The following is a 26700-nucleotide window of genomic DNA, read 5'->3' on the forward strand; positions in this document are numbered from 1 at the left end:
GCTCCTTGGTCTTACTGATGTTGAGGGAGAGGTTGTTGTCCTGGCGCCACACTGCCAGGTCTCTGACCTCCTCCCTATAGGCTGTCTCATCGTCGTTGGTGATCAGGCCTACCACTTTCGCGTCATCAGCAAACTTAATGATGGTGTTGGGGTCGTGCGCGGTCATGGGTGAGCAGGGTGTACGGGGGGGGGGACTAAGCACGCACCCCTGAGGGGCACCCATGTTGAGGGTCAGCGTGGCCGATGTGTTGTTGCCTACCCTTACCACCTGGGGGCGGCCCGTCAGGAAGTCCAGGACCCAGCTGCAGAGGGAGGTGTTTAGTCCCAGAGACCTTAGCGATGAGCTTCGAGGGCACTATAGTGTTGAACGCTGAGCTGTAGTCAATGAACAGCATTCACACGTAGGTGTTCCTTTTGTCTAGGTGAGAAAGGGCAGTGTGGAGTACAATATAGATTGCGTCATCTGTGGATCTGTTGGGGCGGTATGCGAATTTGAGTGGGTCCAGGGTGTCTGGGATGATGGTGTTGATGTGAGCCATGACCACTGATCAGCCTTTCAAAGCATTTCATGGCTACAGATGTGAGTGCTACGGGGCGATAGTCATTTAGACAGGTTACCTTCTTGGGCACAGGGACTATGGTGGTCTGCTACAGACTGGGTCAGGGAGAGGTTGAAAATGTCAGTGAAGACACTTGCCAGCTGGTCAGCGCATGCTCCGAGTACAGTTGATGTCGGAAGTTTACATACACTTAGGTTGGAGTCATTAAAACTTTGTTTTTCAACCATTTCACAAATTTATTGTTAACAAACTATAGTAGATGTCGGTTAGGACTTCTACTTAGTGCACGACACAAGTCATTTTTCTAACAATTGTTTACAAATAGATTATTTCACTTATAATTCACTGTATCACAATTCCAGTGGGTCAGAAGTTTACATACACTAAGTTGACTGTGCCTTTAAACAGCTTGGAAAATTCCAGAAAATGATGTCATGGCTTTAGAACCTTCTGATAGGCTAATTGACATCATTTGAGTCAATTGGAGGTGTACCTGTGGATGTATGTCAAGGCCTACCTTCAAACTCAGTGCCTCTTTGCTTGACATCATGGGAAAATCAAAAGAAATCAGCCAAGACCTCAGAAAAAAATTGTAGACCTCCACAAGTCTGGTTCATCCTTGGGAGCAATTTCCACACGCCTGAAGGTACCACGTTCATCTGTACAAACAATAGTACGCAAGTATAAACACCATGGGACCACGCAGCCGTCATACCGCTCAGGAAGGAGACGCGTTCGGTCTCCTAGAGATGAATGTACTTTGGTACAAAAAGTGCGAATCAATCCCAGAACAACAGCAAAGGACCTTGTGAAGATGCCGGAGGAAACGGGTACAAAAGTATCTATATCACAGTAAAATGAGTCCTATATCGACATAACCTGAAAGGCAGCTCAGCAAGGAAGAAGCCACTGCTCCAAAACTGCCATAAAAAAGCCAGACTACGGTTTGCAACTGCACATGGGGAAAAATATTGTACTTTTTGGAGAAACGTCCTCTGGTCTAATGAAACAAAAATAAAACTGTTTGGCCATAATGACCATCGTTATATTTGGAGGAAAAAGGGGGTTGCTTGCAAGCCGAAGAACACCATCCCAACCGTGAAGCACGGGGGTGGCAGCATCATGCTGTGGGGGTGCTTTGCTGCAGTAGGGACTGGTGCACTTCACAAAATAGATGGCATCATGAGGAAGGAAAATTATGTGGATATATTGAAGCAACATCTCAAGACATCAGTCAGGAAGTTAAAGCTTGGTCTCAAATGGGTCTTCCAAATGGACAATGACCCCAAGCATACTTCCAAAGTTGTGGCAAAATGGCTTAAGGACAACAAAGTCAAGGTATTGGAGTGGCCATCACAAAGCCCTGACCTCAATCCTATAGAAAATGTGTGGGCAGAACTGAAAATCGTGTGCGAGCAAGGTGGCCTACAAACTTGACTCAGTTACACCAGCTCTGTCAGGAGGAATGGGCCAAAATTCTCCCAACTTATTGTGGGAAACTTGTGGAAGGCTACCCGACACGGTTGACCCAAGTTAAACAATTTAAAGGCAATGCTACTGAATACTAATTGAGTGTATGTAAACTTATGACCCACTGGGAATGTGATGAAAGAAATAAAAGCTGAAATAAATAATTCTCTCTACTATTATTCGGATATTTCACATTCTTAAAATAAATTGGTGATCCTAACTGACCTAAAACAGGGAATTTCTACTAGGATTAAATGTCAGGAATTGAGAAAAACTGAGTTTAAATGTATTTGGCTAAGGTGTATGTATACTTCCGACTTCAACTGTTTGTGTCCTGGAAATCCGGCCTTGTGAATGTTAAAGTGTTTAAAGGTCTTACTAACATCTGCTATGGAGCCATGACCCATTAGTCAGTGTGTATAACATTTCATTCAACCTTCAACCCAAAAAACAAAGTTACAAAACCAGCCAAATACAGTACTCACCTCCGGCCCCAGGGGGCACTGTGTCCTTGAACATCTCGTAGAACTGGCTGAGGTACATGACCATGGAGAGCTTGTCAGGCTCTGACACCTGGGACATCTCCTTGCCCGTCATGCAAGGCGAGATGCCAAACTCCCTCTCGGCCACGTCAAAGCCCAGCTGATTGTTCTTCTGCTGGTCCCGCTCGTCCAGGGAGTCAAAGTCACTGTGGGGCAGAGAGAGTCAGGAAAATACCTGGAGTCAAAATGGGAGTCAACACAACCATTAGCACTGTGAATATAAACATCACTTGACTTCCCCCAATAAACATGACAAACACACTAAGCAGGTTCAAATGGAGTGGATGCTGAGGTTGTATAATCTTTATACACAGAGTGTACAAAACGTTAGGAACAGCTGCTCTTTCCATGACATAGGTTTCTCCTGGTCAGTCTATGATCCCTTATTGATGTCACTTGTTAAATCCACTTCATTCAGTGTAGATGAAGGTGTTGCAGCATTAGCGATGGGAAGTGGGAACCAATCACAGCTGTGTGAGTGATTGTGAGTGCATATTTCCCATCCATGCAGCCCCCTATCATCCTCACACAATCATCTGGACTATGAAAGCCAGCAGAGCAGAGAACAACCACTTGGGTAAGGTCAGTCAGAAGATAAATGAGCTATAATGCTAATCGCTGTGTAGCCAGCAGAAGGTAACGACCCCATCTCTCCCCTCGTTAGGCAATGTGTCAGTCTCTGCTGTGTGTGTGTGTGTGTGTGTGTGTGTGTGTGTGTGTGTACACCCTTTTCCCTGACTCAACAGGCAGCTTGACTATGAGCTGTCACATCATTTAGTATGATATACAGTCCTGAACCAAGGCCTGGTGATAAATAACACAAGCTACTAATAAACAAAGTCGTAAACACAGCAAACCATGACAGTTTTAACCCTTTCCTGTTATCCCGTATACGTGCTAAAATTGGCAGATTTTGTCAGTGATAAGCGCCTAAATTGGAACGCAGTGGCTGTACAGTAAAATAATATATATGACGTCAGAGCTAAGGTTCTCCTCTTCACAACCCTGTCTAGGTTTTGACTGACTGACGTTATAAACTTGAGCACTGCGCGTGACAAGAAGATGCCCCCATCCCTCCAGCTAATTGGGCTACTTTGGCACATTTGTTATTGTCTGAGTGGGGGAAATGCTGTACATTCAGTGGAGTCTACAGTGCCTTGCAAAAGTATTCATCCCCCTTGGCGTTTTTCTTATTTTGTTGCATTACAACCTGTAATTTAAATGGATTTTATTTTAATTTCATGTAATGGACATACACAAAATGGTCCTTTATAGCTCAATTGGTAGAGCATGGCGCTTGTAACACCAGGGTAGTGGGTTCGATCCCCGGGACCACCCATACGTAAAAATTTATGCACGCATGACTGTAAGTCGCTTTGGATAAAAGTGTCTGCTAAATGGCATATTATTATTATTATTACAAAAGTTACACCAATAGTCCAAATTGGTGAAGTGTAATGAAAAAATAACTTATTTCATAAAATTCAAAGAAAGAAATATCTGAAAAGTGGTGTGTGCATATGTATTCACCCCCTTTGCTATGAAGCCCCTAAATAAGATCTGGGCAAACAATTACCTTCAGAAGTCACATAATTAGTTAAATAAAGTCCACCTGTGTGCAATCTAAGTGTCAGCTGATCTCAGCATATGTACACCTGTTCTGAAAGGCCCCAGAGTCTGCAACACCACTAAGCAAGGGGCACCACCATGCAAGCAGCACCATGAAGACCAAGGGGCTCTCCAAACAGGTCAGGGACAAAGTTGTGTAGAAGTACAGATCTGGGTTGGGTTATAAAAAAATATCCGAAACTTTGAACATCCCACGGAGCACCATTAAATACATTATAAAAAAATGGAAAGAATATGGCACCACAACAAACCTGCCAAGAGAGGGCCGCCCACCCAAACTCACGGACCAGGCAAGGAGGGCATTAATCAGAGGCAACAAAGAGACCAAAGATAACCCTGAAGGAGCTGCAAAGCTCCACAGTGGAGAATGGACTATCTGTCCATAGGACCACTTTAAGCCGTACACTCCACAGAGCTGGGCTTTACGGAAGAGTGGCCAGAAAAAAGCCATTGCTTAAAGAAAAAAAAAAAAAAAAACACGTTTGGTGTTCGCCAAAAGGCATGTGGGAGACTCCCCAAACATATAGAAGATACTCTGGTCAGAAGAGACTAAATTGAGCTTTTTGGTCATTAAGGAAAACGCTATGTCTGGCGCAAACCCAACACCTCTCATCACCCCGAGAACACCATCCCCACAGTGAAGCATGGTGGTGGCAGCATCATGATGTGGGGATGTTTTTCATCGACAGGGACTGGGAAACTGGTCAGAATTGACGGAATGATGGATGGAGCTAAATACAGGGAAATTCTTGAGGGAAACCTGTTTCAGTCTTCCAGAGATTTGAGACTGGGACAGAGGTTCACCTTCCAGCAGGACAATGACCCTAAGCATACTGCTAAAGCAACACTCGAGTGGTTTAAGGGGAAACATTTAAATGTCTTGGAATGGCCTAGTCAAAGTCCAGACCTCAATCCAATTGAGAATCTGTGGTATGACTTAAAGATTGCTGTACACCAGCGGAACCCATCCAACTTGAAGAACCTGGAGCAGTTTTGCCTTGAAGAATGGGCAACAATCCCAGTGGCTAGATGTGCCAAGCTTATAGAGACATACCCCAAGAGACTTGCAGCGGTAATTGCTGCAAAAGATGGATCTACAAAGTATTGACTTTGGGGGGGGGGGGGGGGGTGAATAGTTATGCACGCTGAAGTTCAGTTTTTTTGTCTTGTTTCTTGTTTGTTACACACAAAAATATTTTGCATCTTCAAAGTGGTAGGCATGTTGAGTAAATCAAATGTTACAAACTGCCAAAAAAAACAGGTTGTAAGGCAACAAAATAGGAAAAATACCAAGGGGGGGTGAATACTTTCGCAAGCAACTGTATGTGTTCTGAAAGATGAGACAATGAGGATTATAATAAATACCGCTTTGATGTCATACAAGCAAACCAAACACAAATGAGTCAAAATGTGCACTTCACATTTCCATATTTTAAAACTCATGTCAAATCAAATCAAAATGTATTTGCCACATGCGCCGAATACAGCAGGTGTAGACATTACTGTGAAATGCTTACTTACAAGCCCTTAACCAACAATACCGTTTATTAAAAGAAAAATTTAAAATAGATTGTTAATGTTAATTAAAGAAAAATACAAAATAAAGGCAAATAGCTAAAGAGCAGCAGTAAAATAAAATAACAGTAGGGAGACTATATACAGGGGGTACCGGTACAGAGTCAATGTGCGGGGGCACCGGCTAGTCGAGGTAATTGAGGTCATATGTACATGTGGGTAGAGTTAACGTGACTATGCATAAATAGTAAACAGAGTAGCAGCAGCATAAAAGAGGGGGATGGGGTGGGGGGCAGTGCAAATAGTCTGGGTAGCCATGATTAGCTGTTCAGGAGTCTTATGGCTTGGGGGAAGAAGCTGTTGAGAAGCCTTTTGGACCTAGACTTGGCGCTCCGGTACCACTTGCCGTGCGGTAGCAGAGAGAGCAGTCTATAACTAGGGTGGGTTGAGTCTTTGACAATTTGTAGGGCCTTCCTCTGACACCGCCTGGTATAGAGGTCCTGTATGGCAGGAAGCTTGGCCCCAGTGATGTACTGGGATGTACGCATTACCCTCTGTAGTGCCTTGCGGTCAGAGGCCGAGCAGTTGCCATACCAGGCGGTGATGCAACCAGTCAGGATGCTCTCGATGGTGCAGCTGTAGAACTTTTTGAGGATCTGAGGACCCATGCCAAATCTTTTCAGTCTCCTGAGGGGGAATAGGTTTTGTCGTGCCCTCTTCACGACGGTCTTAGTGTGTTTGGACCATGATCGTTTGTTGGTGATGTGGACACCAAGGAACCTGAAGCTCTCACTGTTCAAATAAACCTACCATTAAAATTATAGACTGATCATGTCTTTGTCAGTGGACAAACGTACAAAATCAGCAGGGGATCAAATACTTTTTTCCCTCACTGTAGGTGTTCCTCTTGTCCAGATGGGAAAGGGCAGTGTGGAGTGCAATAGAGATGGCATCATCTGTGGATCTGTTGGAGCGGTATGCAAATTGGAGTGGGTCTAGGGTTTCGGGATAATGGTGTTGATGTGAGCCATGACCAGCCTTTCAAAGCACTTCATGGCTACAGACATGAGTGCTACAGGTCGGTAGTCATTTAGGCAGGTTATCTTAGTGTCCTTGTGCACAGGGACTATGCTGGTCTGCTTGAAACATGTTGGTATTACAGACTCAGTCAGGGACATGTTGAAAATGTCAGTGAAGACACTCGCCAGTTGGTCAGCACATGCTCGGAGTACACGTCCTGGTAATCCGTCTGGCCCTGCGGCCTTGTGAATGTTGACCTGCTTAAAAGTCTTACTCACATCGGCTATGGAGAGCGTGATCACATAGTCATGCGGAACAGCTGGTGCTCTCATGCATGCTTCAGTGTTGCTTGCCTCGAAGCGAGCATAGAAGTGATTTAGCTCGTCTGGTAGGCTTGTGTCACTGGGAAGTACATTTAAAATGCTGATAGAAATTAGGTAGAACGGATTTAAGTTTCCCTGCATTAAAGTCCCCGGCTGCCTCTGGATGAGCGTTTTCCTGTTTGCTTATGGCCTTATACAGCTCATTGAGTGCAATCTTAGTGCCAGAATCGGTTTGTGGTGGTAGATAGACAGCTACAATAAATATAGATAAACTCTCTTGGTAAATAGTGTGGTCTACAGCTTATCATGAGATACTCTACCTCAGGCGAGAAAAACCTTGAGACTTCCTTAGTATTAGATTTTGTGCACCAGCTGTTGTTTATAAATATAAACAGACTGCCACCCCTTGTCTTACCGGAGTCAACCGTTCTATCATGCTGATGTAGCGTATAGACCGCTAGATGTATGTTATCCATGTTGTCGTTCAGCCACGACTCAGTGAAACATAAGATGTTACAGTTTTTAATGTCCCATTGGTAGGATAACCTTAGTCTTAGGTCATCCAATTTGTTTTCAAATGATTGAACATTGGCTAATAGAATTGATGGAAGAGGTAGTTTACTCGCTTTATTTACATTATGTACACAATAAATTACAAATAACGTGAAAAAACACACATAATAGTACAATTGGTTAGAGGGCTGTAAAACGGCAGCCATCTTCTCCGGCGCCATTGAACTATCAGTATTTACATTATCAACATTTATAATCACTATGTTTGATCCACAGTTACAAGGTTGACATGCGTTATACCCTGGGTTGTCCTTTACAGAATGTTTGTCGTATTGTGAAGAAGATTAGACGAGGAACACGCACTTGAATGCACTCATGACTCCATTCTATGCGCACCAAAATTACAATCTGTTTGTCTGAAGAGCCTAACACTGTAAGATCGTATTTTATAACTTAGCTAGCCATGTTGGCAATATAATAAGCTTTCAAATAATGCCCACCTGACCCAGATTGTGATTTATAATGGAATGTTTTTGGATTGTGTAAACAACAGTAATTGTGGGATGGTGTTGTTTACACAGGGCTGTGTTCCAAACAAAAAACTACAAGAGTGCTTGCTTCAGTTCCTCAATGGCAAAGCTAGGAGAGCAAAAAATTATCATAATTAACCTTACAGTTGAAGGCTCTTTCCTTGAGTGCATTGAAATGACTTAGGAACTGTACACAGTTTGGAGAGGTGTGGTGCCACTTGGAGACACCAGTTAGACCTCTCACTCAAACCCTTGTAATCGTTTTTTTATATCTTGCACCTACTCCAAAATCAATGAATATTCTTACGTTACTGAATGTGTCCAGAGTATTTTCAGATTTCGCTATTGACAAATGCTGTAAAAGGACAGTAAATGTAAAATGCACATAAAATCAACAGTGTAATGGTTGGATTCAGTCTTGTGTCAGGTGAACTGTTGTGCCCTAACCTTTGGTCTAATAATTACCCCATAATCTCCAAAGTGTTCTCTTTCAATTGCTACCATAGTCATGCATATACTTTTTATAGTTCTTCAATTTGTCCCTATCCATATAGGCACATTTCCATGAGTCTAAGGGGTTAACCCCTTCATCACTGACAGTAAGGGACATAAGGGACATGATAATGAGAGTATGTAAGGACCAGATGAAGATCCACTGTAATCAATGGTATGTGATGGAGCAATCGTGTTTGCAGGTCCTACTTCATTCCTATGCTTATGATAGTATAGTTCCACTGTAAGCATTTCTACAGGCAAAATAGGGTCAGAAATACAACATCCAGATATGTATATGTGACTCACATGAGGTCAGGTCTGTAACGGTGGATGAGGGCACACAGGGCCATGCCACTCTTCCAGGACATGGTGAGATCGGTCACACTGACTTTTCTGTAGCCCTCCGTCTGCCTCTGACACCAGTTTAGCAGCTTGCTGGAGCGAGCTATGGATTCTGGGAGGGGAAGAGCACATAGTCAGTGAATAGTGGATTTTTAGACCAGTTTTGGTTTTGTCACTGTCAGACTATCCTATGTGGAAGAGCCACAATACATTTTATTGTCAAGTCATAGAGGTGAAGGAAAAGCCTATGAGAGGTAGGGGAATGTCACACTCCCAGAAACATTTCAAATAGTTAGAAATGACCTTTTTAACCTTATGGACGATGCCAGTGACATTCCACCATCCCATTAATGACCAGGTTAGTGAAAATAAATCATATAAAATGAGTCCATCCACATAGCACCATTCCCAAGTCACACATGATGGTCATTGTCAGTTGCTTGTTTCTACGGTTAAGGACTATTAGGAAGGAACCTTCAGATAAACACCATGCATTTGGACTTCAGTCATTCATGATGTTACCTTGCAGTGCAGCTTACCGATCACTGCACCTGTACACAGCCCATCTGTAATTAGCCCACCCAACTACCTCATCTCCATATTGTTATTTACATTGTTATATATTTTGCTCATTTGCACCCCAGTATCTCTATTTGCACATCATCTTCTGCACATCTATCACTCCAGTGTTAACACTAAATTATAATTTTAATTATTTTGCACTATGGCCTATTTATTGCCTTACCTCCATAACTTACTACATTTGCACACACTGTATATAGATTTTCTATTGTGTTATTGACTGTACGTTTTGTTTATTCCATATGTAACTCTGTGTTGTTGTTGTTTTTTCCGCACTGCTTTGCTTTATCTTGGCCAGGTCGCAGTTGTAAATGAGAACTTGTTCTCAACTGGCTTACCTGGTTAAATAAAGGTGAAAAAATAAATAAAATAAATGCTTCTCAAGCAGGTAATGGTCTAGGGTGAAAGCAATTCATTGTTACATTTCGGTGATTTTAATAAAGACCAGGTCCCAAAAACAAGACTCTTTAAAAAGCAGACATTCATGAAAATTGTATAAAATGAACTTAACTAAATAACTGAATACATTTGCTCAGAAAAAAATATTATAACTTAATTAATCAGGGGACACATGAATACAAGAACATTCATGTAAACACTACTCACCATTTCGGGTGAGCTTGGGTGTTGACGAGTTGACTACATTCTCCATTTCGATAAGCATTTCCCTGCTTGAATCCCCTGTGTCAATGAGGTGTCGTACCTGACAACAACAGAGTGGGGGGGGGGAACCAACATAACATTAGCATTTCACATAGGACATCTTCCATAGGTCAAAGCTAGGGCCAGGAGTTTTTACCTGGTCACGTATCTGAACCGGAAAAAACTCTGGTTCTTAGTTATAGCCTAGGCCAGAGTATCACTGGTCAGGTCAGGTGGTCAGGACAAACTCCTGGCCCACCTCAAATGGGATATCATGCACAGATAGCTTAGTCGTTAAGAGCGTTGTGCCAGTAACCGAAAGGTCGCTGGTTCTAATCCCCGAGCCGACTAGGTGAAAAATCTGTCGATGTGCCCTTGAGCAAGGCACTTAACCCAAATTGCTCCTGTAAGTCGCTCTGGATAAGAGCGTCTGCTAAATGACTAAAAAATAAATAAGAACAAAAAATATATATATATATGGGTACTGTAGTACACCATGCTCCAATCACAGTCATACAGTCATATGTTCTCAGTGTGTACACTACCTGGTTGGGCCTAAGGAAGTGGAGGCTAATATTAGGGTAGCGCGTGGTGGGGTCCACACTGTAGTGACTGAAATTCTTATTGATGTTCTCTGGCGTTGTCTGAGGCAGCAAGCGATATATGCTCTCCCTAAAAAAAAGAGGAGGAAACCATGGTAACTGAATTATAGAAGGCACATGAGAGAAGAACAGAGGATTCAACACATTCCATTCAGAGCTCCAGAGGCACTTATCCTATTAGTTGTACATTAATAGAGAAGGGGCTGACACTGGAGCCTAATGCAGACGCTTTTCCTGGTAGAGCACTCAGAGATAACGGCGTGTGAGTGAGATTATATATCTATCTATCTATCTATCTATCTATATATATATATATATACACACACACACACACAGTGGGGAGAACAAGTATTTGATACACTGCCGATTTTGCAGGTTTTCCTACTTACAAAGCATGTAGAGGTCTGTAATTTTTATCATAGGTACACTTCAACTGTGAGAGACGGAATCTAAAACAAAAATCCAGAAAATCACACTGTATGATTTTTAAGTAATGAATTTGCATTTTATTGCATGACATAAGTATTTGATCACGTACCAACCAGTAAGAATTCCAGCTCTCACAGACCTGTTAGTTTTTCTTTAAGAAGCCCTCCTGTTCTCCACTCATTACCTGTATTAACTGCAACTGTTTGAACTCGTTACCTGTATAAAAGACACCTGTCCACACACTCAATCAAACAGACTCCAACCTCTCCACAATGGCCAAGACCAGAGAGCTGTGTAAGGACATCAGGGATAAAATTGTAGACCTGCACAAGGCTGGGATGGGCTACAGGACAATAGGCAAGCAGCTTGGTGAGAAGGTATCAACTGTTGGCGCAATTATTAGAAAATGGAAGAAGTTCAAGATGACGGTCAATCACCCTCAGTCTGGGGCTCCATGCAAGATCTCACCTTGTGGGGCATCAATGATCATGAGGAAGGTGAGGGATCAGCCCAGAAATACACGTCAGGACCTGGTCAATGACCTGAAGAGAGCTGGGACCACAGTCTCAAAGAAAACCATTAGTAACACACTACGCCGTCATGGATTAAAATCCTGCAGCGCACGCAAGGTCCCCCTGCTCAAGCCAGCGCATGTCCAGGCCCGTCTGAAGTTTGCCAATGACCATCTGGATGATCCAGAGGAGGAATGGGAGAAGGTCATGTGGTCTGATGAGACAAAAATAGAGCTTTTTGGTCTAAACTCCACTCGCCGTGTTTGGAGGAAGAAGAAGGATGAGTACAACCCCAAGAACACCATCCCAACCGTGAAGCATGGAAGTGGAAACATCATTCTTTGGGGATGCTTTTCTGCAAAGGGGACAGGACGACTGCACCGTATTGAGGGGAGGATGGATGGGGCCATGTATCGCGAGATCTTGGCCAATAACCTCCATCCCTCAGTAAGGGCATTGAAGATGGGTCGTGGCTGGGTCTTCCAGCATGACAACGACCTGAAACACACAGCCAGGGCAACTAAGGAGTGGCTCCGTAAGAAGCATCTCAAGGTCCTGGAGTGGCCTAGCCAGTCTCCAGACCTGAACCCAATAGAAAATCTTTGGAGGGAGCTGAAAGTCCGTATTGCCCAGCGACAGCCCCGAAACCTGAAGGATCTGGAGAAGGTCTGTTTGGAGGAGTGGGCCAAAATCCCTGCTGCAGTGTGTGCAAACCTGGTCAAGACTTACAGGAAACGTATGATCTCTGTAATTGCAAACAAAGGTTTCTGTACCAAATATTAAGTTCTGCTTTTCTGATGTATCAAATACTTATATCACGCAATAAAATGCAAATTAATAACTTAAAAATCATACAATGTGATTTTCTGGATTTTTGTTTTAGATTCCGTCTCTCACAGTTGAAGTGTACCTATGATAAAAATTACAGACCTCTACATGCTTTGTAAGCAGGAAAACCTGCAAAATCGGCAGTGTATCAAATACTTGTTCTCCCCACTGTATGTATGTATGTATGTATATATATATATATATATATATATATATGAGAGAGAGAGATAGAGAGAACTCAAGAGATAACGGAGTGTGTGTGAGTGAGTATATATATATATATATATATATATATATATATATATATATATATATATATATATATATATATATATATATATATATATATATATATATATATATATATATATATATATATATATATATATATACACACACACACATAGAGCGAGGGGGGGGGGAGAGAGAGCAAGGCAGAGAGAGAGAGGCATTATTTGAAAGGTTATTATATTGCCAACATGGCTAGCTAAGTTATAAAATACGATCTTACAGTGTTAGGCTTTCAAAAGTATGTGTGTGTGTGTGTGTGTGCGCGCGCATGTATGCGACTGTGAGCATGTGGATTGTGTGTGTACAGTATGTGTGTGCGTGCAAGTATGACGTGGGAGTATAATGTGTGTTATGACGTGTCCACTCCCTCACCTCTCAGCCAGCACGTCCAGAGATGTGTTTCCCTGCGCCCAGCTCTTCACCATCCAGCCTGAGTCCATGGCTGCCAGGAAACCCCGGGCTATACCAGTGCCCATGGGCCAGAAGGGCTGGAGAGAGGGACAAATACAGTAACATAGTGAACTCCAAGAAAGCATACAGAGAATAATAAAAAAATCTCTCTCTATATATATATATTACGTTTTATATATAAAATTGTCTGTTTCAAGCAAGCAAACGTCAACACTTAAATCACCCTCTAAATTCACTTACATTTCTCCCACACTCTTGCTCACGCTGATTTTCACTCCCTTTCTTATTTATATAAAATGAGCCAGTCAGACACTATCTTATCCATAGTGACTGAGAGTATACCTTCTAAGTGAGACTGAAACACCCTCCACCCAGTAGCCCCTCTCACCTCCAGTAGACTGTCCCCCACCAGAGACACCAGTAGCTGGCGTCCGTTGCGTTGGCGCACCAGCGCCGCGTTCTCCGAGGCGTACATGCAGGTGAAGTCGAACATGGCCACGTCGGGCTGGCCGTAGTGGTTAATGGCAAAGTCCAGCGTGGGCAGCTGGTGGTTGGTGGAGAAGTCTGCGGCCTCGCGGGCGTAAGATAGCAGGGCTGCCTGGTCCACGTTAGCCCTGGACAGCAGCCTCTCTGTGTCTGCATAATCCTGGAGGAGAGACAGGGAGAGACATAAAGAAGTTAGATGGCTCAGATGACTAGAGGGAGGGAGAGACACTGATAAGAGACTGTGTGGAAAATAGGCTGTCACGCACAGAGAATGGGGCATGACATCCATGCAGTGGAATTTAGAAAAGGATATATTTTCCACAGAGGTTAACCTGCACCACCAAAGCAGAACTTTGAAATCCAAATCAAGTCAATAACATTCTAAAGTTATATTGAATTGAATAAATATCCTCTACTGGATCTGTGTCCCTTTACCGGGACGGTTGCTGCTCAATATGCGATATGTGACTAGAATGGTTGTAAACAACGCCAACTTTCCGGGACATACACATCTTATATGTGCAGAAAGCTTAAATTCTTGTTAATCTAACTGCACTGTCCAATTTACAGTAGCTATTACAGCAAAAAAATACTATGCTATTGTTTGAGGATAGTGCACAACAACAAAAAACTTTTGTCACGGCAACTGGTTTGATACATTCACCTCTGAAGGTAAAACATGTACTTACATTCAGTAATCTTGCTCTGATTTGTCATCCTGAGGGTCCCAGAGATAAAATGTAGCATAGTTTTGTTTGATAAAATACATTTTTATATTCAAATGTAGGAACTGGGTTCTACGGTTTGACGCCCTGCTGTCTCTGAAGGTAAAAAATGTACTTACATTCAGTAATCTTGCTCTGATTTGTCATCCTGAGGGTCCCAGAGATAAAATGTAGCATAGTTTTGTTTGATAAAATACATTTTTATATTCAAATGTAGGAACTGGGTTCTACGGTTTGACGCCCTGCTGTCTCCAACTCCTGGAAGACTTGATACAAAATATTGTCTAGTAATGTAATTCTTCCTTTAAATAAAAGGGTACGATCCTTAAGAGGTTATTAAAGGCCCATTTAAAATGTCTACAAAAACAAGTATTTTAATTCCCAATATAAAAATCTAAACACCCCCATAGTCTATTATACTTTACTGTCTCTGATACGTAGCATCAAATGAAGGCATGCTTTAAGAGGCACATTATTTTCCTTTGACTTTCCCTGGCTAGGCTGGGCCGGCAGTGGCAGGCTGGCTGACTGGTGAGCTGGATGGGTGGAGGAGAGGTGGAGGGTGGAGCATTTGGAGGATCTGAGAGTGACTTTCTTTTATTCATGGTACTGGTTGGAACAGTGTGGACCCGACCCACCGCTCCCCTGCCTGCCTGCCAACCACCCCTTTCCCAGGGGCAGGACGGAGCACTGAAAAGGGGCTATGGAGTGATTTCCATTTATCTAAAAAGGACCTTGCCTGGAAGTAAGTCGTCTTCTAGGAAACGTATCTATGGGCTAGTATACATACCGGTACATCAATCCACTGAAAACTCACTGGCTTGTTATGGGCCTAATCATAGAATTACATATAGAATTCAATAGGATCTCTGTGGGCCTAGCCGTAAAGATTTGTCAATTAACTTTTAAAAAGTATTACCTTTTATTGTGGCATAAACACAACCAGTCATGATGTTTTCATCTGATTGTCAAACAATCACTTCAAAAGGTCTCCTTTACTAGGCTACCCACACATGCTCATCCACTGGCAACATATTTTCAGCCTTCAAACACAGTGGTGAATGGAAACAGAAATCTGTTGGAAACCAAAAAGTGTAATGACATTTGGCGATTGTCATTAGCCAGAATTTATGCGTCCACTGCTGTCCACGCGCGTCTCATCTTTTGCCACGTTCAGGTGCTAGTCGAAATTCTGAAATTTCTGACATTCTAACTGGCTGTAGTTATACACGTGCCGTGTTCAACCAGTTTCTGAGTTTCCTAGTTCCGACTAACATGTGAACGAGGCATCTGCCTAGGCAAAATGTCATTGTTCTCGTCGAACCACACGGCTATACAACCCGTTTACTACTCCATTCTCTCCTTCTTCATGCCTCTTACATGCGGTAAGTTCAGGTAGTCCCTCCCTGTTTCCGTCCATGTTCTTCCCTTTGGTGCCTAATGAATACAACCCAGCACTGGACCCACAGAGCCTGTTCAGCCCGTCAACCTCCTACTGTACTGGCCTGAAGACTGCTGATCAAAACTCACATTCGGTGCCAATCCAATTATCAAAAGGGTTACACTTCCCAATTACTGGAATGCCTTCATAACGAGAGCTTGATTGGGTTTTGAAAATATTACTAAACCCTTTATTCCCCTCCACAAGGCTTTCATCTCAAAGTGAGATGGAAATACAGTGGCAACTTTTATTGGAGCATGAAAGCTGAACTTCTAAAAGAGGTCCTAATGTCCTAAAAGCTTGCGACTGCCCACTCTAGTCAAAGGAAACAGCAGTGTTATGAAGTGAAGTGTGGGGACACAAACTCTCATTAAGTGTGGTTGAGCTGGCAGTTTGTTCCTGGCACAGTTTTGGCTTGGTCTGGCCATTAGGCAGGGACCAGGCACACAGAGATGTAAAGTGAGTGAGTGAATGAGTGAGTGATTGACTGAGTAAATGATTGAGTGAGTGAGGGAAAGAGGGAGTGTGAACGTGTTTAACTATACCTGTGGGGAATAGACATCCCCAAAAGAATAGTAAACAAACAATCATTTGACCAACTGGGGACATTTTGTTGGTCCCCACAAGGTCAAATGCTATTTCTAGGGGGTTTAGGGTTAAGGTTAGAATTAGTGTTAAGGATTATAATTAGGTTTAGGGTTAGGGTTAGGAGCTAAGGTTAGTTTTAGTGTTAGGGAAAATAGGATTTTGAATGGGACTGAATTGTGTCACCCTACAAGGTTAGTTGTACAAGACTGTGTGTGTGTGTGTGTGTGTGTGTGTGTGTGTGTGTGTGTGTGTGTGTGTGTGTGTGTGTGTGTGTGTGTGTGTGTGTGTGTGTGTGTGTGTGTACATGTACAGTATGTGTATGCATGCATGTGTACGAGAGAGACATCTCCAGACGTATCTCTCTCACCGTCTGTGATCGACCCTTTGATCACTCACATGCAGAATGACTCCCTTCTCCAGCAGGCTCTGTTTTTTGGCAGTCATGACAAAGTAGTGCGTGTCATCCTTGTAGTAGACAATGTTTTCCAGGTCAACTCCTATCAAATCAATAGAAAGAGAGTTTTGTTATTTACTTTTGGTAAACCAAATGTATTTTCTATGGCTGCTCCATTGACAGTCTCTCTGGTTGTCTTCGCTAGAGGAATGGTGGACAATGAAACCCGAATACCCGACCCGGGACACGAGTGGGTCCGGCTCCAAAATTCTAACTTTTCCCTCCAGGTCCAGGTCGGGTCCTGTTTGATTGTCATCGGATCTCAGGTCTATGTAACTACAGCTGATTAACAAGTGGACCCGACCACGCCTCTGCATAGCCTATAGCATATTTATTTTATGCTACAAAGGTGAATTTATTGACTTAAAGAAGGCCTAGCCAACATATAAAAACCTATTCGTTAACCAAACTGTTTATCAACCAACTTGGCTGATAAACAGTTTGTCACTCGGTTCCAATTGGGTCCGGTCTAGACCTAGGTCTGGTTGTCGTCGGGTCCTTGCGAGTTCAGGTCTGATTGCAAAACGTGAAAGCATTTAAATCGTTTAGGTCTGGTTGTCGTCGGGTCCGGGTTTGACTGTCTTCAGGTCTGGATCCAACTTTTTGGAGATCACACGACCAAGAAGACAAAACTTGCGGCAAATATAGACGGCGCCATCTCTGCACCGATCTCTCATGTTATGGCAAGGGATCAAACTGTTTAATTGACAAATGTGAACAGATTCAAGCTTCGTCTTTGCTTGTTTACATTTTCTCTAACCCATGGATAAACCATGCAGATAGGAACTGACAGGCTCTTAGAAAATGAATGGGCATAAAACGTCCTGTTCCTAGGTTTATCTATGTATGTATTAATCAGCTATTTACATTTCTAGCGTATCACCTAATCCATACACTCTTAATCTATAACAGTCTGTAAAATGTTACTTAAAGCCTACAGTTATAATGCTTAATAACTTGTTATAAGTACCTATGAGCCTTTATAATATCTTATAACGAGGGTTATTACATGTTGTCTCCCTATGGAGCAATAACTGACCCGTGGCTTCCCGGAGGTCCTGGAAGAACTTCTGATTGAAGATGAAGGCCACTCCGCTGATCTCCTCCACCTTGGCCTCGGCTGTGGTGTTCCTGTTGATGAAGTTGGCTGTGATGGCGATGGCTAGCTTGCCCCGGAACTCCTTCCTCCTGAACCCTGTAGGGGAGAGGAGAGAGGGAGGAAGGATGTGACACGTTAGGCTGGGGTCAAGGGTCATTATGCAGACAATGAATGAGTCAGCATTCTTTGAGAGAACAAACCAGCCAGGTTAACAGTTGCCTTGTATTACAAACTCACGTTTGTAAAAGAGAAAAAAACAACAGGAGAAAAAAAGGTTGCGCCTGTTAGGCTTTGATGCACACTATCATTTTCAGACGATCAATATATCCGCAATAACTTTTTTATCGTCTCATGTAAAATTGCAGGCTGAGAACGAACATTGTTTGCAGTGACTACTGGCTAGGCCCGAGGGAAACTGCTTCCCCTTCCCTCTAGTGACCCTCTAAAGGGGTTTCAGCAGGCAGCAGTAGATAGGAGATGGTTCACAGCAGTCCACACACTACAGAGCTCCCAGAGTTGCTTGTGAGGGCTGTTAGCTCATACAGGAAAGCCAATTCACCAATTCCTGCTCCGCTCCAGAGAGAGGCCACGGAGGAGTGCTCTCTAAAGATGGATGGAGTGAAGAAGGTCACAACATGTGCACAACAAAGCAACAGGAAAAGTGGAGAGGGAGAGAGAGAGAAGGGATAGGGGGAGAAAGAGAAAGAGCGAGAGAGAAAAAGAGGGGTCGGACTCATAAACGAACCACAGCTGTGTTTTTGAGGGCTTCAGTTCTCATAGTGTTTTACACAACTAATTTTCGAACATCTGTTGCTTTGTTGCTTTTTACCTGCCAGCGTGTTTCTCCTCCCATCTGCCCCGATGACGACATCAAACTCCAACTCGTTGACTGGGTGTGTCCTGGGGAGGACCTCAGCCCTCCACCCTATCCCTGCAAAAACACAACACGGGAAAATACATAAGACGTGTAACTTTGTATTATTTAGCATACAATTTGACTTTCCTTCACTGACAACCATGGGGGATATTTTCCAATAGAGAGCTCTCAGTTAGCACTGTTGCATACAGTAACAGTTCAGTAACATATGGCCCTTCCTTATTTCCCTAATGTCTGGCTATAGAGAAGTCATGTCTTGTGACGGTCCTTAATGCAGTCATGTGACAGGGGTCTATAGGGGTCTTACTCTCGTTCTCCTGGTCCTCGGGGGGCTCGATGAGACCCTTGAACTCCACATTGACGTGGATCTCAATGCCCAGTAGCAGGGCCACCTTAAGCAGCATCAGCTGGAGCTGACGGATACCTGCACAGAGAGTCAGACAGATTAGAGGAGAATATCAAGCAAGAAACATGTATTAGCTTCAACAACCGAAAAGACTGCAATGTCACAGCTGAGCTATGGTCCTGGCAAGCACCAGACGTCTTCTCTTAATAGATAACAATAGATCACAAAGCAAAACGTGAAAGCATTTAAACCGTTTTATAAAAGATAGAGAGTAGAAGATAGGAGTAGGCTAGTCTTTTCCACTTACTGATATGGTCGATGGCTCCGGCGCAGAACTTTCCATAGAACTTCTTTGCCCCGAGGCCTCTGAGGTCCTGGATGGTGAAGGGCCACAGGTGCAGCACGTTGTTCCTGGAGAAGGCATCCCTCTTCTCCAGCAGCACCACCTTGGCCCCCAGGAAGCCCAGCTCGATGGCCGTCCGCAGGCCACATGGTCCTGCCCCGATGATCAAACACTGTGGAGGGGTAAACATACTGTATCTCATATACAAGAGTTGGCTGATTAAGTTAAATTGCCGATATACTGTTTATCGCAAAATATAATTGAATCGCAATATATGGTTTATTCCAATATTTAACAAGGGAAAATAAACAACATGAAAATGTGGATATCGCCCTACCCTATTATATACAGAGCAATTTACTCTGAGGTACTTTGAACAAGGATATGAGACAAATAAAGGCCAGGTTACATCATCACATACCTTAGAGTTGGTACATGCACGTCCCTTCTTGTACTCCTTCTGGCCGGCCCGCTTATCTAGCTTAGCCCAGAGTGCCTTGGCCTTCCAGTAGTTGAGCCTGGACTTGAGCTTGTGGTAGAAGACCCGGTACTCGCAGGGCTTGAGCTCTAGATGGTCACAGAGCTCCTGGAAGGCCTTGAGCGTGCCCTTACAGGTGGAGGCCTGGACGAAGCGGTCAAACAAGATGTGGGCCGGGTTCACCCTCTCCCCTGTGGTGGTGAAGCCTCCCAGGTCCCCCATGGTCCCCATGGACCCCCCCCCCCCAGTCGGAGGCCTCTGGGGGCCTCTGGTCAGGACCCAGCCCCTGGCTCTAGCACACACTCCGCACAGGTGAAGCCTTTAGCTCCCTGCCTCAGGCATCCTCATTCTGTCAGGGAGAGAGAGGAGAAGCACAGTGAGTACTGAGATGAGAATGTCTGCATATTTCATAAATTCATCATGACACATTACCGAGTTTGATTTGGAACTTCCTTGAATGATCTTCCTTAAAAAAACTTGTTAGAAAGACCTCTGGTTACAGTGTAGACCAGTGACGTGTAGTCAGGGTAGGCAGTGCTTACCCTGTAATAATCTAATTAAAAAAGCTGTTATGAAAAGCCAAATCTAAAAATACAATTATATAAAAATAAAAAAAATGGGTTATCTAATGTTTTTTTCTGAATGATTCTGGTGGCTGTTATGCTCAAAATCTCAACATTTTCTAAAAAACTGCATCAAAACCTCAGGACTACAAGGGTATTCATTACTTTCTTTCCATCCATTCGAATCCATTCAAATCCTTGACGTGCGCGGCCTTCCTGACTCCAGTCACTGTAATGGACAGGGTCAGCATAGGCATCGCTGCCTTGCCTAGCTTGAAGTAGCTTGATTTTATATTTTGTGCCTGCGTATTTCCTAAACATGTTGTGTGTTGGTAATGTCTGGGTAAGGTGTGCACAAGTTGACATGTCTACATCATTTGGTGCTCGCATCCCTAAACAAAGCTAGATTGCTAGCAAAAACAACTTGACATATGGACACTACTTCTATACTGCACCTCAAACAACTTTCCAAGTTGGAATAATCATGGAGGTTTCGAAGAGTGGAACGTCAAATATAATGAAAGTTATGACCAGACAAGGGCAGCATACAGCATGTGACTTTATTCATGACAGGCAAGGCAAGCACCATCGCGAACAGTGAGCACTGGACTGTCCACTTGTCGGAAACGTCAATACCAATTAAAACTTTTTACCCAGACTTTTACACATCTTGGACATTTACTTTGTGGACATAATGGGAATAGGGCTTCTCCGCCACTCAATGCGGGCCCAAGCCTTGGCTTCTACAAGATGGATGCGACTAACTACACTAACCATTTTACGTGCTGGCTGCCCTTCTGTGCGCATGCAGAATAAAATAATTGACATGGGGTTCTGCAGTGACTTCTACAACGCTGTCACCAAGAGGTTCGCCAGACGAATGCTTAATTTACAAGTAAAGGTAGGCATAAATGCCTTTTTCTTTGTTAGGCTACTGTCTAATTATTAGAATAGACAATATCCCTTTGAATGAGGGAAGGACAGTACAAAAGGTAGGCCTAAATGCATTTTACTTTGCAATTTGCGGGTTAGGCGGCTATTGTTGAATCATGAGAATAGACATCCCTTTGAATGCATTTGATGAGACACTTGACGTTTTGAGCTGCATTTTTCTGTAATTTCGATTGTTGATATGTGCATTTTGTTAGAACCTTATTTATTATATATGTGTGTGTAATAATATCTCACATAATATTATTATGTGTGTATGTGTGTTTGTGCGCATTGGAAGAATTGTAAATCCATTGTGAAAGGCTATGGAGTTTGCATTGCAAATTATTCAGATGAAATGTGTCCATATATTGGTCTTTAATGCCACACCTATCAGTTGTAACTGTGGATGCTACATCGGTGTCTGGTTGAGCTGAGTTGAGCAGTGTGTCATTTGGTCTCGTGTATCTCGGCTACATCGGTATTTACATTTGGTGAAAATGTTTGTACATTTCTGTTAATAGCCTATGTCACTCTGGTTGTTGGAGCGATCTGTTTTATGGTAAACTTGGGCTTCATCAAGGTTTATTTGTGAGTAAGTCTGGCTTTGATAATAGCCAGTGCTTACCCAGCCACAGACCTCACCACACGTTACTGGAGTAGCCTATACTTTATGTTGTTCTATTAACAGTCTTGAAGAAGTGATCCAACAGGATCTAATGGGATATCATGTCCACTGCATCAAAAACAGGAAATTCATAGAAGATAAGCCAAATAAGCTATAAATTCCAGAACATCAAGCACAACAAAATATCTATGTGCTAATTGTATATGCAATTCAATTTTATTTATGAATCCATATCGCATAAGGACCCCCACTTCCATGTTTCCACTCCCCCTAAATACCTCAAAGAGCTCCTTGAGAAGGCTGTCTGCACCTGCAGCTGTGGGTTCAGTCTTTGTGGGTTCACCTGCTGCTGGTGTAGACTAGCCACCTTGCCTTCCCTTGCCTTTCATCACAAGCATCAGTTGTGACTGCTGTGGTCAAATACAAGACTCTTTGACATAAATCCAATGTGTGTAAGGAGGTAGCCTACCTAGCCAGCCAACTAAAGACTGGTTACTTCAGGTCTTAGATATTTGCTGACTGTGTTTGCTGACTGGTAAGGGCTTCTGCAGCCACACAACCTTATCGTTATCTAGGAACGAGGCCACCGCCACTGGAGACAGGAAGTCCACTGAACAGACAGGCCAAGCAGGAAAAGAAACAGGGGCATGAGTGAGCACGGTACTCTCAGTAGTACACTCCAGACTCAGACTCTAGTCCAGCAGGAAGTCTTTCTTTCATCCCAAAACACTTTAATCCAAAAGTACAATCCCCATTCATTCAGGTTGTGGTGGTTTAATGGCATCAAGTCAGCAGCACTAGAACTACTACTGGCAAGGTCTCTTGTTTTAGGTTTTAGGTCTCAACAGCGTCAATATTCCCTGTTGTGTTCACCAGCTTAAACATGCAGTGTGGTTTGAAGTGTGTTCCAGCCCTTTCACCTCAGGGGAGAGTTCCCTCATGCTTTTTGGTGTCAGGTCTGGAATGTCTGTCCACTCTCTCCAAGACTGGATTAAAGCACAGAAGGTGCCCTTTACAAACAGCCATATGCCATATTTCATTATTTCAATGCCGTGCACAGATATGCAACGATGAAGAGAAAGCATGAGACAACGTAATCAGGTCAGCGGTGAATGACAGGCAACAGCCTCTGTACTGTAATGTACTGTGTTTGATCCAACCATTTTGCTGAGCAATGGGGATATTGTGATACGCCTGGTTTGCATAAATTCCCTGAAGCAACAGGGAAGAAAGCTGACGTCCCTGGGTATAAGTAGGAGCAGGGTTCACAATATGTTCACAGATAGTGCTTCAGTAGGCAGTAGGATGGATCCCATTTCAGAAGAATCTGACCACTGGACAACTAATACATTTCTCCTCTCCTGAATGGCAAATTGCATTGTGAAGGGCACAGTAAGAGTTTTATGTCTCAGTTCAAACTAATAGTCGACTATTATACAAGGTTGTGATAGTTGCGCATTAAGAGTGATACACACTTCACATAGGCCTACACTACCATTCAAAAGTTTGGGGTCACTTATAAATGTCTTTGTTTTTGAAAGAAAAGCAATTTTTTTGTCCATTAAAATAACATCAAATTGATCAGAAATACAATGTAGACATTGTTAATGTTGTAAATGGCTATTGTAGCTGCAAACGGCTACTTTTTAATGGAATATCTACATGGGCATACAGAGGCCCATTATCAGCAACCATCAGTCCTGTGTTCCAATGGCACATTGTGTCTGCTAATCCAAGTTTATCATTTTAAAAGGCTAATTGATCATTAGAAAACCCTTTTGCAATTATGTTAGCACAGCTGAAAACTGTTGTACTGATTAAAGAAGCAATAAAACTGGCCTTCTTGAGACTAGTTGAGTATCTGGAGCATCAGCAATTGTGAGTTCGATTACAGGCTCAAAATGGCCAGAAACAAATAACTTTCTTCTGAAACTCGTCAGTCTATTCTTGTTCTGAGAAATGAAGGCTATTCCATGCGAGAAATTGCCAAGAAACTGAAGATCTCGTACAACGCTGTGTACTACTCCCTTCACAGAACAGCGCAAACTGGCTCTAACCAGAATAGAAAGAGGAGTGGGAGGCCCCGGTGCACAACTGAGCAAGAGGACAAATACATTAGTGTATGGTTTGAGAAACAGACGCCTCACAGGTCCTCAACTGGCAGCTTCATTAAATAGTACCCGCAAAACACCAGTCTCAACGTCAACAGTGAAGAGGCGACTCCGGGATGCTGACCTTCTAGGCAGAGTTGCAAAGAAAAAGCCATATCTCAGACTGGCCAATAAAAAGAAAAGATTAAGATGGGCAGTCTGAGATACAGCTTTTTCTTTGCAACTCTGCCTGGAAGGTCAGCATGGGTGGACAGAGAAACACTGGACACTGACCTAGAACCTGTAAGTGTCAAACTGTGACAAATTCATCAGAATAAGGCTAGCCCATATAATTCCAGAATTCAAACCTTTTCAACAATAATATGAACTGCCATTGTTCATTTTTTAACAGATCTAGAGTAAAGTTCTGCATCGGGTCAAATATACGCATTTTCCTGCAGTTTACCTGCAAAAAAAATCAGCTGGGGGGTTGGAATGAAAACTTTATTTCAACCCGCAGGTCAGCTCACGGTTCAACACAATTATATTGAGTGTCGGAAATCAAGATAATAATTTTTACGAATCCAGGAGCTTGTTGTGTTGCTAATTCCATTCTGTGAGCAGTGAGGCAGACATGTAGGCTACCAGCCACGCATGCAGTGGATCAGGGAACTGTCCATTATTTGTGTGGGGCTGAAACGTATGTTTCATCCGCACGTGAAAATACGTTGCCAAGTGTAGTTTCCCTGGCTAGCCTAGCACATGTGAAAAGGGCTAACGTAGGCCTAACCGGATAAATAAAAAGAAAGGTTATGAAATACACAATCGTAGAAACAGGTGCTGCGTGAGTGAAATCCCCGGTTTGGTTTGGAAGGATTTTGGAGTCATTGTAGACAACAACCCAGTAGATGGATACACAATCTGCAAAATGTGCAAGCAGGTATGTTTACGATAGGGTAATTCAGTTTATTATCATCAGTTAATTATTCAGGCTTTCGTTCATTTGGACCATACGCAGAGCAGGCCATATCAAGTGTAAAATCGGTGCAGCAGGTAAAAAAAACTGAACAAAAATATAAACGCAACATGCAACAATTTCAACAATTTTACTGAGTTACAGTTCATATAAGGCCATAATTCATTAGGCCGTAATCTATGGATGTCACATGACTGGGCAGGGGAACAGCCATGGATGGGACTGGGAGGGCATAGGCCCACCCACTGGGGAGCCATGCCCAGCCAATCAGAATGAGTTTTTCCCCACAAAAGGGCTTTATTACAGACAGAAATACTACTCAGTTTCATCAGCTGTCCGGGTGGCTGGTCTCAGACGATCCCACAGGTGAAGAAGCCGGATGTGGAGGTCCTGGGCTGGAGTGGTTACACGCCATCTGCGGTTGTGAGGTCAGTTGGACGTACTGTCAAGTTCTCTAAAACGACGTTGGAGGTGGCTTATGGTAGAGAAATGAACATTAAATTATCTGGCAACAGCTCTGGTGGACATTCCTGCAGTCAGCATGCCAATTGCACGCTTCCTCAAAACTTGAGAAATCTGTGGCATTGTGTTGTGTGACAAAACTGCACATTTTAGAGTGGCCTTTTATTGTCCCCAGCACAAGGTGCACCTGTGTAATGATCATGCTGTTTAATCAGCTTCTTGATATGCCACACTTGTCAGGTGGATGGATTATCTTGGCAAAGGAGAAACGCTCACTAACAGGGATGTAAACAAATTTGTGCACAAAATTTGAGAGACATTTTCTGTGCGTATGCAACATTTCTGGGATCTTTTATTTCAGTTAATGAAACATGGGACCAACACTTTACATGTTGCGTTTATATTTCTGTTACTCCTCACCGCTGTCAAAACAACTCTCAGCTCTGGAAGTGCAGCGCCAGCAGAGGTGGCCTCTCCACAATGGCCCCCATATCCATTTCCTGGACACCACCACCTACATGTTTCCACTCTCCCTAAATCCCTCAAAGGGCTCCTTGAGGCTGTGGGTTCAATCTGTGTGGGTTCACCAGCTGGTGTACACTAGCCACCTGCACAGGTGAACTGCTTCAGTTCCTCCCTGTACCTTGGATAACCTCTGAAATACACCAGCAGCAGACAGGAATATACTAGAGTAACTATGAACCAGGCAGTATCTATTACTGGGATTCTCTGTTCATACAAGGTGTATGTTTCCTCACACTGAAAGTAGTGGAACTTCAAACACCTCTGAAGTTACAGTCGTCAACTTCCAAAATGACATTTCTGTGTGCCCTGACTGCCCTATATGGTCTATGGGTGGTTCTCATCTAAGAACAGTGGGTCAGAATGAGATTTTAAAGGGACATTTCTAAACATTTCAACTTCATATTCATCATCTCCAGCGCCACCCCAACATCAACATATGTGAAAATGGCACGT

At 43.2% G+C, this 26700-nt stretch overlaps 1 protein-coding gene across 8 annotated transcripts in view; it reads right to left on the reverse strand.

Annotated features, from left to right (window-relative positions):
• LOC311137212 (protein-methionine sulfoxide oxidase mical3a-like) overlaps positions 1–26700 on the reverse strand; it is a 92528-nt gene that overhangs the window by 43067 nt on the left and 22761 nt on the right. For all 8 annotated transcript variants that reach the window (XM_084171577.1, XM_084171578.1, XM_084171576.1 and 5 more), the window contains exons 2-13: positions 20017–20422; positions 19560–19767; positions 19214–19330; positions 18859–18960; positions 17970–18125; positions 16873–16973; positions 13625–13882; positions 13198–13313; positions 10709–10835; positions 10128–10224; positions 8904–9051; positions 2516–2718 (exon numbers count right to left, since the gene is read on the reverse strand). In XM_084171577.1, coding sequence (XP_084027703.1) covers positions 2516–2718; positions 8904–9051; positions 10128–10224; positions 10709–10835; positions 13198–13313; positions 13625–13882; positions 16873–16973; positions 17970–18125; positions 18859–18960; positions 19214–19330; positions 19560–19767; positions 20017–20304 — 1921 coding nt within the window. In that variant the 5' untranslated portion in view covers positions 20305–20422. The remainder of the gene's footprint in view (positions 1–2515; positions 2719–8903; positions 9052–10127; positions 10225–10708; positions 10836–13197; positions 13314–13624; positions 13883–16872; positions 16974–17969; positions 18126–18858; positions 18961–19213; positions 19331–19559; positions 19768–20016; positions 20423–26700) is intronic.

The sequence above is a fragment of the Coregonus lavaretus genome, assembly GCF_964263955.1.
Source record: "Coregonus lavaretus genome assembly, chromosome: 11".
Classification (NCBI taxonomy): Eukaryota; Metazoa; Chordata; class Actinopteri; order Salmoniformes; family Salmonidae; genus Coregonus; species Coregonus lavaretus.